We start from the raw sequence: 13,793 nt of genomic DNA, 5'->3' as shown, positions 1-13,793 counted from the left end.
TCCCTCAACTTGAGACATCTGTGGCATTGTGTTGTGACAAAACTGCATATTTTAGAGTGGCCTTTTATTGTCCCCAGCACAAGGTGCACCTGTGTAATGATCATGCTGTTTAATCAGGTTCTTGATATGCCACACCTGTCAGGATGATTGATTATGTTGGCAAAGGAGAAATGCTCACTAACATGGATGTAAAAATAATTTGAGCACAACATTTCTGGGATCTTTTATTTCAGCTCATGAAACATGGAACCAACACATTACATATTGAGTTTCTATTTTTGTTCAGTATATTTAGCTGTTCAGGGTCCTGTTGGTTCCAGACTTGGTGCATCGGTAACACGTAGTAGAGAGAACAGTCTATGACTTGGGTGGCTCTAGTCTTTGACAATTATTAGGGCTTTCTGACACTGCCTGGTATATAGGTCCTGGATGAGAGGGAGCTCGGCCACAGTGATGTACTGGGCCATATGCACTACTTTCTGTAGCGCCTTGCGGTCGGATGCCAAGCAGTTGCCATACCAAGCATTGATATAGCCAGTCAATATGCTCTCAATGGTGCAGCTGTATAACTTTTTGAGGCTCTGAAGGCCCATGCCGAATCGTTTCAGCCTTCTGAGGGGGAAGAGGCGTTGTCGTAACTTCTTCATGACTGTGTTTGTGTGTGTGGACCATGATAATTCCTTAGTGATACGGACACCGAGAACTTGAAGCTCTCTACCCCCTCCATTACCTCCACTATAGCCCGTCGATGTGACAAAACCGATGCGTGCGCGACCGTGGATAAAAACAGGCGGGGTTGGCTTAGTTGGAATCAAAGGATTGTTGACAACGTGTAAACTATATTTCCTCTCCAAATCTTTGTTGAAAACCAGGGGTGAAAGTAAGCTGGTACGGCTTCCCGGCAAAATAAATAGTAGGGGTACGCTGTATCGGTAAAACGTGAACCTATCACAATAATTAACACAAAATGACAAGAAAACTATAGGCTATTACACCATTATTTAACTTTACCGCATGTCAGCCGAATAAAAAAATGAGCTAATTTACTGGAAATCGGGTGGTATACGCTCCAAATTGGTGTAGTGGAAATTACCACCAGGGACACCTGAAGTCAATCTTAAATTAATCATTCTTTATTAACAGCAAGCTGGAGAGGTCACAGTCAAACTTAGATGCATAAAGTACCGGTCTGAATTGAGCTCCGTCGGGGCAGTCCCGTTAGTTCTCTTAAATGCTGCTTACACATACAAATTATATTTGCATGATTTACATTATTCATAATTAATTCATCATTAACGTTTGGTTCATGCATGTGACTGACCAATACCTCACGAGGCTTCTTCTCTCCAAGCTGAGACCTTGAAACTGAGATATCCCTTTCATTCTCAAAACAAGGTTCTGGGCGTACTGCCAAATTGCTTAGACTGATAGTGAGGATTCCTCCCAAGCACAATCAATCAGTCACTTGCATGAACCCAGTCGAATTGGTTATTGGAAAAGCACAAACATAAAATGTTCCAGCCATTACAATGAGCCTGTCCTCCTATAGCTCCTCCCACCAGCCTCCACTGGATTACACCTAGGCTACAAAAAAAATGTGAGGGCTTGGGTGTCCCATACCTACCAGTATTTTTTCAAATCTACTTTCACCCCTGTTGAAAACGTAAATACATTTGCACAATGAGTATTTGTCTCAAGTACATCATTAGTTGTTGGTTAACTAACTAGCGAATTTTAGCATAGACATGACAAGAGCAGTTCTTGACTTGGACCGAAATAGGGGCCGGTAATAATTGTGGGTACTGGTACTGTTTATATTTAGGTGCAGGAGTACCACAATCATTTTGATCTAATAATTCTACGCATGCAACGTCACTTCCTGGAGTAGCTCAAACTGCATGTTATGTCTCCATGAGACGCCATTATAACCGACTTCATTTGGCTTGATTGCGCTATTGGAGTCTTCACATAGAAAATAATTGTTGTCACGTAATCGATGGCTTTGTCCAGTCATAGATACAGTCATTGATCCCAACCACATACATGTGAAATCCTCCTCTGCTTTCCTAGATTAACTTCCTCCTTTTCTTGTTCACTTTCCTTTCCTCTTTTCCTAGCTCCCATTTCCTCCTTTCCTAGCTTAATTTCCTACTTGACTAGCTTCCTTTCCTTCCCTACCTTCCTTTCCTCTCCTCCTTCCCATCTCCCTTTCCTTATCTCCTTTCCTATGACCCTTCCTCTTTTCATAGCTTCCTTTCCTTTACTCCTTTTCTTTCCTAGATTAATTTCCTCGTTTCCTCACTCTCTTTTCTTTCCTCTTTTCCTAGCTCCATTTCTGTTCCTCCTTTCCTAGCTTCCTTTCCTCTTTCCCTAGCTTCCTTTCCTTCCCTACTTCCCTTTCCTCTCCTCCTTCCCTAGCTCCTTTCCTTCTTTACTAGCTCCCTTTCCTAGGAAGCGGAAAAGGAGGAAAAGAAAGCGGAAAGGAATCTAGGAAAGAAAGTTAATATCTATGTTGTAGGGATTAACCACGGCCAGTAGATTGCGATAGTATTGGTTTTAGTGACAGGCTAGTTTTAGTCACAGGCTGCTCAGCTGGATACTATTGCATTGTTGGAAAAGGAACCGCAGGTAATGATGCTTTCAAGACAACTGGGAACTCTGAAAAATACGAGATCAAATCATGACGTCAGTGATCTTCAGCTCGGAAAGTTGGCACTCTAGAAAGAGGCCCGAGTTCCCGAGTTGAAATTCCGAGTTGGATGACCATTCAAAACGATTTTTCTCAGTCGGAGCTCGTTTTTTCCGAGTTCGCAGTTGTCTTGAACGCACTGAAGGCGGAAGTCGGAGATTTCATAGTTCCCAGTTGTTTTGAACGCTGCATAATGGTGCTTTCAAGACAACTGTGAACTCGGAAAAACGTGGTCAAATCATGACGTCAGTGATCTTAAGGTCGCAAAGTAGGAGCTCTAGAAAGAGGCCTGAGTTCCAGCCTTGGAATTCCGATTTGGATGACCGTTCAAAACGATTTTTCCCAGTTGGAGCTCGTTTTTTTCCCCCGAGTTCACAGTTGTCTTGAACACACTGAAGTCGGATGTCGGAGATTTCCGAGGTCCGAGCTCCCAGTTGTATTTAATGCAGCATAATAATTTCACTGTTACACCTGTTGTCAACGAAGCATGTGACAAATACAATTTATGTTATTTGATTTATTGGAAGGCTCTAGAAACGTCGAATGCGCGGTAGCTGAGTCACGGCTTCATTGGTGGTGCCGAGTTCCCAGTTGTCTTGAACGCACTGACGTCGGAAGTCGGAGATTTTGCGAGTTCCCAGTAGATGTGAACGCGCCATCACTCGTAATACCAGAAATCCAGAGTCCGCGAGGCATAGAAAGGGTGGCCTTGCAGTGTATAGCACATTTTTGTACAGCCCATTGAAACGAAATCCCCATAAGGACAGTATTCTAAATTAATTTTGTATCCCCAAGGAGAAGGCGATCACACATCTACAACAAGACATGTAAGTTGGATGAATGGCGAGTGCGAGCTTCTGTAAAATGTAGTCCGCAAGATCACGCTAGTAGGTAGCGTCGTTGGTTTCGTTAACATAATGGAAAGTTAGCTACCTAGCCTACCAACATGCTTTTACGAAAGGCGGGAGGGACGCCTAGCGACGATGGGCCTTTCAGGTATTTGTTGGCTACCAAGCTAGCTAACTTAAATGCAAGTCACTGAATATAATCGTGCGAATGTCGGTCAGTTGAATGCTCGCTAACTAGCTAGCTAGTAACGTTAGAAAATAAATGAAATGAAGCTAGTAATTAACGTTAACTACGTAGTTAACGGCAAGGACGTAACTAGCTACTAACGTTAACCAGGTTTAGAAAATGTGGTTAACCAAACTGAATATAACTAGCTAACTAGGTTTCTGTTTATGCTCACATTGTTCAGTCAAGGGCTAAATTCCCTTGCTAGCCAAATAGTAGACGCTAGTTATCTAGTTAGATAATGATTGAAGTTGGCTAGGTAGTGGTGAAGTGCACCGCGTGGCATGTGGTGTGCGTTCCCTTTTTTTTGTGACCTAACGTTAGGTAGCTAGTAAATATATTCTATAGCTAACACAACTGATTAACTAACTTTATTAGATTCGCATGTTGATCGATCCCCCATGGATTGTTCCCACCTTTGAACGGAAATCCCATCATGAAATGTTAGTACCTATCACTAGCTAGCAAAGTGCTCTGGTTATCATAAGTAACGCTAGATTTATTAAAATGATGAATGACTGACAGTTTAACTTAACAAAATGATTGCATGCATACCATGCACATAGATTATGTCCAGTTTCTCTCAACAAAATGAAAGGCTGGTTATCCTACTGCTAACTGTAGCTGCAAGGAAGCCAAGCGAGATGGCTAACTAGCTAATGATACAGAAACAAAGCGAGATGGCTAATGATACAGAATGCTCATTGATGGATGTCCTAAAGTAGCTAAATGCATTTAACATCAACTGACAGTATGGTAAGATAAATCACGTTTATCTTAGGCAGTGAGGGCGACAGTAGTCTCACAGCTCTGGTTTAGCTCAGGTCATTGACATAGCCTACAATGATCACTTTTGACTTTGAACAAGAATATGGAAGGGATTGTGTAACGTTAGCTATCTAGATCAGTATTTAGTCAGTCAGGCCTTAATAATATGCCATTTAGCAGACGCTTTTATCCAAAGCGACTTAGTCATGCGTGCATACATTTTTGTGTATGGGTGGTCCCGGGGATCTAACCCACTACCATGGCGTTACAAGCGCCGTGCTCTACCAGCTGAGCTACAGAGGACCACATTAATCAGATCTTGCTCGTTCATTGGTGCACTGGGGCTATTTTTCACTACAGTATTACATGAGAACACTAAAGGAAGTAGCTGAAAATGAATGAAACTATTAAATGTTTTTGAAATTATCAGTTGAGTTTGCAGGTTTCAAGTTAATGTCACTTGCACAAGTACAGGAAATGCCTTTCTTGCAAGCTCTAACACCAACAACGCAGTAATAAATAACAATGTAATACAAAAAATAACAAGGTAGAACAAAAACACACAAGATATATCAAAATAAAAACAAAGTATTCAGACGCCTTGACTTTTTCTACATTGTGTTACGTTACAGCCTTATTCTAAAATGGATTAAATAATTAAATTCCTCAGCAATCTACACACAATACCCCATAATGACAAAGCGAAAACGGTTTATTTAGAAATGTTTGCCAATGTATTAAAAATTAAACTGATATCTTATTTACATAAGTATTCAGACCCTTTGCTATGGGACTCGAAATGAGCTCAGGTGCATCCTGTTTCCATTGATCATCCTTGAGATGTTTCAACAACTTGCTTCGAGTCCACCTGTGGTAAATTCAATTGATTGGACATGATTTGGAAAGGCGCACAGTTGTCTACATAAGGTCCCACAGTTAACAGTGCATGTCAGAGCAAAAAGCAAGCCATGATGTCGAAGGAATTGTCCGTAGAGCTCAGAGACAGGATTGTGTCGGCACAGATCTGGGTAAGGGTACCAAAGCATTTCTGCAGCATTGAAGATCCCCAAGAACAGTGGCCTCCATCATTCTTAAATGGAAGAAGTTTGGAACCACCAAGACTGTGCAATCAGGAGAGAAGGGCCTTGGTCAGGGAGGTGACCAAGAACCCAATGGTCACTCTGACAGAGCTCCAGAGTTCATCTATGGAGATGGGAGAACCTTCCAGAAGGACAACCATCTCTGCAGCACTCCACCAATCAGGCCTTTATGGTAGTGGCCAGACGGAAGCCACTCCGCAGTAAAAGGCACATGACAGCCCGCTTGGAGTTTGCCAAAAGGCACCTAAAGGACTCTCATACCATGAGAAACAAGATTCTCTGGTCTGATGAAACCAATATTGAACTCTTTGACCTGAAAGCTAAGTGTCACGTCTGGAGGAAATCTGGCACCATCCCCACAGTCATGCTGTGGGGATGTTTTTCAGCGGCAGGGACTAGGAGACTAGTCAGGATCGAGGTAAAGATGAACCGAGCAAAGTACAGAGATCCTTGATGAAAACCTGCTCCAGAGCTCTCAGGACCTCAGACTGGGGGCGGAGGTTCACCTTCCAACAGGACAACGACCCTAAGCATACAGCCAAGACAACGTAGGAGTGGCTTCGGGACATGTCCTTGAGTGGCCCAGCCAGAGCCCGAACTTCAACCCGATTGAACATCTCTGGAGAGACCTGAAAATAGCTGTGCAGCAATGCTCCCCATCCAACCTGACAGAGCTTGAGAGGATCTGCAGAGAAGAATGGGAGAAACTCCCCAAATACAGGTGTGCCGAGCTTGTAGCGTCATACCCAAGAAATCTCAAGGTTGTAATCACTGCCAAAGGTGCTTCAACAAAGTACTGAGTAACAGGTCTGAATACTTATGTAAGTGTGATATTTCAGTTTCATTTTTTTTTTTTTATAAATTACCCAACATTTCTAAAGACCTGTTTTTGCTTTGTCATTATGGGGTATTGTGTGTAGATTGAGGGGGGGGGGGGGGGGGCAATTTAATCAATTTTAGAATAAGGCTGTTACCTAACAAAGTGGGAAAAGTCAAGGGGTCTGAATACTTTTCAAAGGCACTGTATATGATATACATGTGGTAGATATGTATAGGGGTAGGTGACTAGGCATCAGGATATATGATAAACAGAGTAGCAGCAGTGTATATGATTGTGTGTTTGTGAATGTGCATATTATGTGTGTGTGTGTGTGATCAAATTATGGAGTGAGTTTGTATGTGTGTTGGCGTACCCTGTGAGTGTGCATAGAGAATAAAATACAAAGGTGAACTCGGTCTGTGTAGCTATTTAGCAGTCTTATGGCATAGGGATAGAAGCTTGTCAGGAGCCTGTCGGTGTCAGACTTGATGCACCAGTACTGCTTGCCGTGCGGAAGAAGAGAAGTCTATGGCTTGGGGGGTTGGAGTCTTTTACGGTTTTTCCGGTCCTTCCTTTCACACCGCCTGATATACTGGTCCTGGGTGGCAGGGGCCTCGGCCCCAGTGATGTACTGGGCTATCTGCACCACCCTCTGTAGCGCCATGCGATCGAAAGCAATGCCGTCGTGTCGTCAGCAAACTTGATGGTGTTGCAGTCATGCGTGGCCACACAGTCGTGGGTGAACAGGGAGTACAGAAGGGTACTAGGCACACACCCCTGTGGGGCCCCTGTGTTGAGGGTTAGCGTGGTGGAGGGGATATTGCCTACCCTCACCAGCTGGGGTCACCCCATCAGTAAGTACAGGATCCAGTTGCAGAGGGAGCTGTTCAATCCCAGGGTCCTGAGCTTGGAGAGGACAATGGTGTTGAACGCTGAGCTGTAGCCAATGAACAGGATTCTCACATAGGTATTCCTCTTATGTAGGTGGGTGAGGGCAGTGTGGAGTGTTATGGAACAGGTATGATGGTGGTCATCTTAAAACGTGGGGATTACAGACTGGGACAAAGAGAGGTTGAAAATTACAGTGAATATACCCGCCAACTATTATGCGCATGCTCTGAGAACGCGCTCTGGAATACCATCGGGCCTTGTTAGGTATTGATCTGATTAGAATACTCATGTCTGCCTCAGAGGGTGAGATCACCCAATCTTCTGGGTCGATGACGGCCCTCACACCCGGCAGGATGTTATTGTCAAAGCGTTCATAAAATCCATTGTTCGTCTGGTAGAGGCATCGTTGGGCAGGTCGCGGCTGGGTCTTCCTTTGTCATTCGTAACGGACTGTAGCCACATGCGGCGGAGCCAGTGTAATATGATTTCACCTTATTCCTATATTGTCCTTTTGCTCGTTTGATGACTGCGGAGGTGATAGCGGGACTTCTTGTTCCTGTTCTTAGCCGTAACCTCAGGGTTGTCTGCGATAGCCCTGTGTGCGGTAGCCCTATCCTTTAGTTTAGCGCCAACCTCCGTGTTAATCCAGTGCTTTTGATTGGGTAAGCAGCTAACCTTAACTGTGAGGACAACGTTGCCGATGCATTTCCTAATGAAGCCAGTGACTGGGGTGGTTAGCTCGTCAACGTTATCACCAGTGTCCCGAAACCTATTCCAGTCAGCACTAGCAAAGCAGCCCTGGAGCATAATCTCTGATTCTGGGTAGAATAACAGTGGTCTAGGACTTTATCGCCCCTAGTGGCGAGGGAGACATGTTGATGGAAGTTGGGCATCATGTGTCTTAATGACTCCGAATTTAAATAGCCGGTAACCAGAAAAGCAGCCTCTGGATGTACGTTTTTCTGCTTGGTTATAGCCTCGTACAGTTCGTTAAGTGCCAGCTTGTTATTTCTCTTGTCCTGAGGTGGAATATATACTACAGTCACGATAACAGCTGAAAACTCCCTCGGTAGGTGAAAGGGTCGGTATTTGACCATCCGGTATTCCAAGACTTGGGCGACACTTTCTCCCCCCTCGATTTCCCCGACTCCACTGTCCTGTCGGTACAGTGAATTGGAAAATCCATCGAGTTGGACAGCCTTGGGGGGGGGGGGGGGGTGTATCTTGTCTGAGAGCCATGTTTCAGAAAAGCAGAGAATATTGCAGTTTGGAGACTCCTGTTGGTAGCAAATCAAAGCAGTATTTTCCAAATCCACGATCTGAGGTGATCCATCTTATTATCAAGTGAGGTGGCCGCCGGGGGGGGTCCAGTGGCCAGACCTCACTAGTCATAGGATTCCATCTGGAGAGCGGGGGAGGAAGCGGTCAAGGCGTAGGGAGTTCTGTGTGTGGGACCAGTGAACTCAATAGGCTGAGTGAATGAGAAGCGGATGTCATCAACCTTTTCAAAGTGGTTGACAACGTCATCTGCAGAGAGGGAGGATGGAAGGGGTGGGCGATATAAGGAGGGAGAAGGTGGAAAAGAGTTTCCTAGGGTTAGAGGAAGAAGCTTGAAATTTAGTGATTAGAAAATAGCTTTAGCAGCGGATAAGGAGGAAGAGAAGGTAGAGGGAGTGAAAGCATGATAGGTCCTCCGGAAGTTGTATTTCTCTTCAGTGATAATTGATGGTGACTTTCGTTCTTCTGAGTCTACTGAAGCCAACCTTTCTGTCCTGAGAAGAGAAAAGCACTGTTAACTAGACATTTCCTGTAGAATGTTGTCATTCATTGAGTTTCTTCATCTGTGTTTCCAGGCATCCGGCGACTGCTAAGTGGTATGACAGGCGGGACTCCGTCTACATCGAGTTCTGCGTAGCGGACAGCAAGGATGTCAAGATCAATTTTGAGAAAGCTAAGTTTGTTTTCAGGTGAGTTATGACATCTGTCAGTGGAGGTTTAAATGAAAAGTTTGACCAACTGCTCTAGGCATTTGATAATTCTTCTAATTTCCTTTCACCCCTCCCTTTACCAGTTGTCTTGGAGGAACTGATCAAGTCAAACACCAGAACGAAGTAGACCTTTTCGAAGCAATTGATCAAAATGTGAGTAACTTCATTGCATTGTCTTCCTGTCCTCAGGACAAGATGCAGATTGCTTCCTTCGATATATAACTACGGGAACTTTGTTTTGCGGCATTAAAGTGTTCATGTATCTCTCTTGTACACACAGGAATCCATACACAAACGCACAGATCGGTCAGTGTTGTGCTGTTTACGAAAAGCTGAACCTGGGAAAGCATGGCCGAGGCTAACAAAAGAGAAGGCTAAGGTCAGTGATTGTGTCTAATATATTTTCCAGAAGAATATATACACTACATGGCCAAAAGTATCTGGACACCCTTTCAAATTTGTGGATTCGGCTATTTCAGCTACGTCCGTTGCTGGCGGGTGTATAAAATCGAGCACACAGCCATGCCATCTCAGTAGACAAACATTGGCAGTAGAATGGCCAGTACTGAAGAGCTCAGTGACTTTGAACATGGCACCGTCATAGGAGGCCACCTTTCCAACAAGTCAGTTCGTCAGATTTCTGCCCTGCTAGAGCTGCCCCGGTCAACTGTAAGTGCTGTTATTGTGAAGTGGAAATGTCTAGGAGCAACGATTGCTCGGCTGCGAAGTGGTAGGCCACACAAGCTCACAGAATGGGTGTGCTGAAGTGCGTAAAAATTGTCTGTCGGTTGTAACACTCAGTACCGAGTTCCAGGAGAACTGCTCACTGACAGGGATGAAAACAAATGTATGCACAAAATTTGAGATAAATAAGCTTTTTGAGCATATTGGACATTTCAAGAAGCTCCCGACTAAGTGTTCTTGTGCTGACATTGCTTCCAGAGGCAGTTTGAAACAACGTCAGCACAAGAACTGTTAGTCGGGAGCTTCATGAAATGTTCCATATGCTCAAAAAGCTTATTTTTCTTAAATTTTGTGCATACATTTTGTTTGCATCCCTGTCAGTGAGCAGTTCTTCTGGACCTCGGTACTGAGTGTTACAACCGAGGACCGACTATTTTTACGCGCTTCAGCACTCGGCGGTCCCGTTCTGTGAGCTTGTGTGGCCTACCACTTCACGGCTGAGCCGTTGTTGCTCCTAGACGTTTCCACTTCACAATAACAGCACTTACAGTTGACCAGGGCAGAAATTAGACGAACTGACTTGTTGGAAAGGTGGCATCCTATGACGGTGCCATGTTGAAAGTCACTGAGCTCTTCAGTACGGGCCATTCTACTGCCAATGTTTGTCTATGGAGATTGCATGGCTGTGTGCTCGATTTCATACACCTGTCAGCAACGGGTGTGGCTGAGATAGCCGAATCCACTAATTTGAAGGGGTGTCCACATACTTTTGTATATATAGATATATTAGTTAAATGAAAATGATCAGTATTTGGTGCTTACGTGAGCCTGGAAGATGACATCCTCCAAACAAGCATCTGCAATGCCTTTTTGTCATTCATGATATTCCTCAACAGCTGACTTGGCTCAGCGTTGACTTCAACAACTGGATAGACTGGGAGGGCGATTCAGACGAGGAACTAGGCAACTTCGATCGTTTCTCAGAGGGTGGAGACGGGGATATGGCGTTCAACACACAAGACGCAATGGCTAAAGTAAGTGCCCTAGGGCAAACTGAGCTTGCACTTTTACATTTTAGTCATTTAGCAGACACTCTTATCCAGAGCGACTTACAGTTAGTGCATAAATGTTTTCATACTGACCCCCCCGTGGGAATCAAACCCACAACCCTGGCGTTGCAAGCGCCATGCTCTACCAACTGAGCTACACAGGTCCACTTGAATGCTGAATGAAAGGTTGGGCAAAGACTACAAGTTATTACATGACACCATGATGATATTTGTCTCAGGCTGTTCTGTGTGACTCTGATTGCAGATGATGAACAACATGGGAGGGGAAGACTGCCTACCTGGTCTAGATGATGTTGATGATGTAAGAGCTTTTCTGTGGAGTTCATTCTTTAACCTCAGTTTCACTTTACTTGGCTTTATACAAAAACACGATGTCTCACTAGTCTATGCCTCTTGTGTTTGGGTTTGCTAATGAATGATCAGTGTCTCTTTAGAAGAATGTGTGGGACACAATATGCACTTGCCAAACCTTAATTGCAATGGTCATATGCAGCTTGATCGCATACTTGTTTCTATTCCTGTTTAGGACGAGTCTGCAGATAGTGACGATGAAAGTAAGTGTAATGTTTTCTGACCAGTTACTGATTCTAATGAAATTGTTTTATACCCTGACATCCCTTAACCCTAAAAAAAATGATTTGGTGCAAAATGTGCCATGCAAATTGTATTTTTTTTTTGCCATGTGGCCATTTGTTTACTTTCCATTATTTATGACTGTTTTTGTTTTCAGAAATGCCTGATTTGGAATGAAAGGCCTCAAAATCCAGGAAGGAGGGATGGAAGGCAGGAGGAATCATCAAGACTATCTTGAAATAGAAGGCAGTGGGGGGGGGGGGGACCCTGTACAGATATGAGTCGGTAGCCATGTTTAAATCCAGAGCCTCAGATCCAGAGCTCTTTTCCAATCAGTCCACTGAAGGTTAAGATGTATAGTGTTGTACGGAGCAGCAGTCTCCACTTCCATTTGCAGTGCTGCACTCTTGACGTATTCTGTTTTACTATTAATTATTACAAGTAAGCATTCATTATTTGTTCTGAAGTACTGTATAGTAATCATCCTCAACCTAGAAAGCAATACATGTGAAGACATTTATAAGCAGTTGACTAATGTAATGAAGTGTAATTAAACAGACAAATGTGTTTTACACCCCCCCCAATGTTCTGTGTTTTAAGTTAGTTGATCAGGTTACATTTTCTGTTTGGTTCCCTCTTGTGAGCCTCCCCTGTGGCAGAGAAACAGTTGTTTCAGTACCTTAGCATTTAAGCTTACATGTTTCCCTTTCCTCCTCACCTGTTAAATCGCAAACAGTTTTTACCCTCGAGTCTTTCCGTTTAGAGTTGTGGCAGAGTACATTACAATACTTCTGGGTCTTGTGTGGGGAGCGGGTTGATGGGGGATATGACATGTTGAACCTGTATAATGACCAAATTAAATTGTCAAGAAAATGTGAGGAGATAAATGTGTAGTTCTTGGTGTGTATGTCAAACCTGTCAAGTAATCGCAGGCAGAAGCACTTCAACTGATGTTGAGTTACAGTGGGAAGTGTTTGTTTTTGGTCTACATCTTATTAATAAACTAAGACTCATGTTTCCCATGGTGAAAGTGTTTGAAGACAGGCTATGCATGTGGCATGTCAAATACGTTTTTGAGAAGACACTGCTTTCAGTGGGGTGCGACTTACCTGAAATTTCAGATGGGAGTGGGAGGATATGGCTACTGTACTACATTAAACACTGTTTACCAAAACAAATGACCAAGAATACTGGATAGAGCTGTGTTTCTCAACCTTCAGACACATCTGAGCAGCTGCTCACTGATGTAGGTGAATACATATCGTAGAAATAATTCTGCTCCATGTTTACTTTCATTTAAAATCACCCATCCACCCCTTCCCTATAATGAATGCCCAGCACCAGAGGGGGTTGTACATGCGTGCGCGCTTGTTCCCCTTACACTTTTATTTATAGGCTACATAACCTGGTCTAATCGGTGTTATAATAATAATAATAATATGCCATTTAGCAGACGCTTTTATCCAAAGCGACTTACAGTCATGCGTGCATACATTTATTTGTGTATGGGTGGTCCCGGGGATCGAACCCACAACCTTGGCGTTACAAGCGCCGTGCTCTACCAGCTGAGCTACAGAGGACCACTGAGGATATATTGTATCGTTGGTTGTCAAAATAATCTGTTCTTTCAGTATGAAAACGTTGGACATTTTCTTTGTTGTGAGATAAGAGAGGAGCGTGACATCACTTCCCGAGATGCAGATGAACCACAGGGGATAGGGAAGGCTAAAAGATGGCCACCGAGAACTATGTTTGTACAAAAACCCTTCAATGTCAATATAGTTCGTATACAATCATATGCCTAATTGATTACAATAAAATTAGAACAGGGCCATATAATAAATAGCCTACTGCGTTCAGTTCCTGTGTGGAGGTGGAAAAGTGGTTTCTGTCACTATAATGGAATATTGTTAATCTAGTACATGGCACTACATATCATTAAATTTGTCTGGGTGTCATTGTTTATGAATTAAACGTCTCCCTCCCAACTCAGCTCTATCTCAGCATCACTTCCTGTAGCAGCATTCTGACCAGACACCATTTGCGCTCTAATGATTCCACGGGACATCCCATTGGTTCCTAGAGCTGTCCTTTGTCTTCGGTATTGAATGAGAATAATTAAATAGTTGTGCGGTG

The 13,793-nt window shown here is 43.7% G+C and overlaps 1 protein-coding gene across 1 annotated transcript; it reads left to right on the top strand.

Annotated features, from left to right (window-relative positions):
* Positions 1 to 3,324: 3,324 nt before the first annotated feature.
* Positions 3,325 to 12,674, top strand: LOC311150132 (prostaglandin E synthase 3-like). Its single transcript, XM_084187430.1, has 8 exons — positions 3,325 to 3,516; positions 9,196 to 9,309; positions 9,414 to 9,483; positions 9,611 to 9,709; positions 10,911 to 11,048; positions 11,329 to 11,385; positions 11,611 to 11,638; positions 11,815 to 12,674. Coding segments are annotated over exons 1-8 (528 nt in total). The 5' UTR covers positions 3,325 to 3,514; the 3' UTR covers positions 11,835 to 12,674.
* Positions 12,675 to 13,793: the final 1,119 nt, after the last annotated feature.

The sequence above is a fragment of the Coregonus lavaretus genome (assembly GCF_964263955.1).
Source record: "Coregonus lavaretus genome assembly, chromosome: 22".
Taxonomy (NCBI): domain Eukaryota; kingdom Metazoa; phylum Chordata; class Actinopteri; order Salmoniformes; family Salmonidae; genus Coregonus; species Coregonus lavaretus.
This window is presented reverse-complemented; position numbering and strand designations above follow the sequence as displayed.

Coding starts and splice junctions, on each gene's coding strand:
- LOC311150132 (XM_084187430.1), top strand. Junction 11,049..11,328: donor CACAAGACGCAATGGCTAAA/GTAAGTGCCCTA, acceptor CTCTGATTGCAG/ATGATGAACAACATGGGAGG. Junction 11,386..11,610: donor GTCTAGATGATGTTGATGAT/GTAAGAGCTTTT, acceptor ATTCCTGTTTAG/GACGAGTCTGCAGATAGTGA.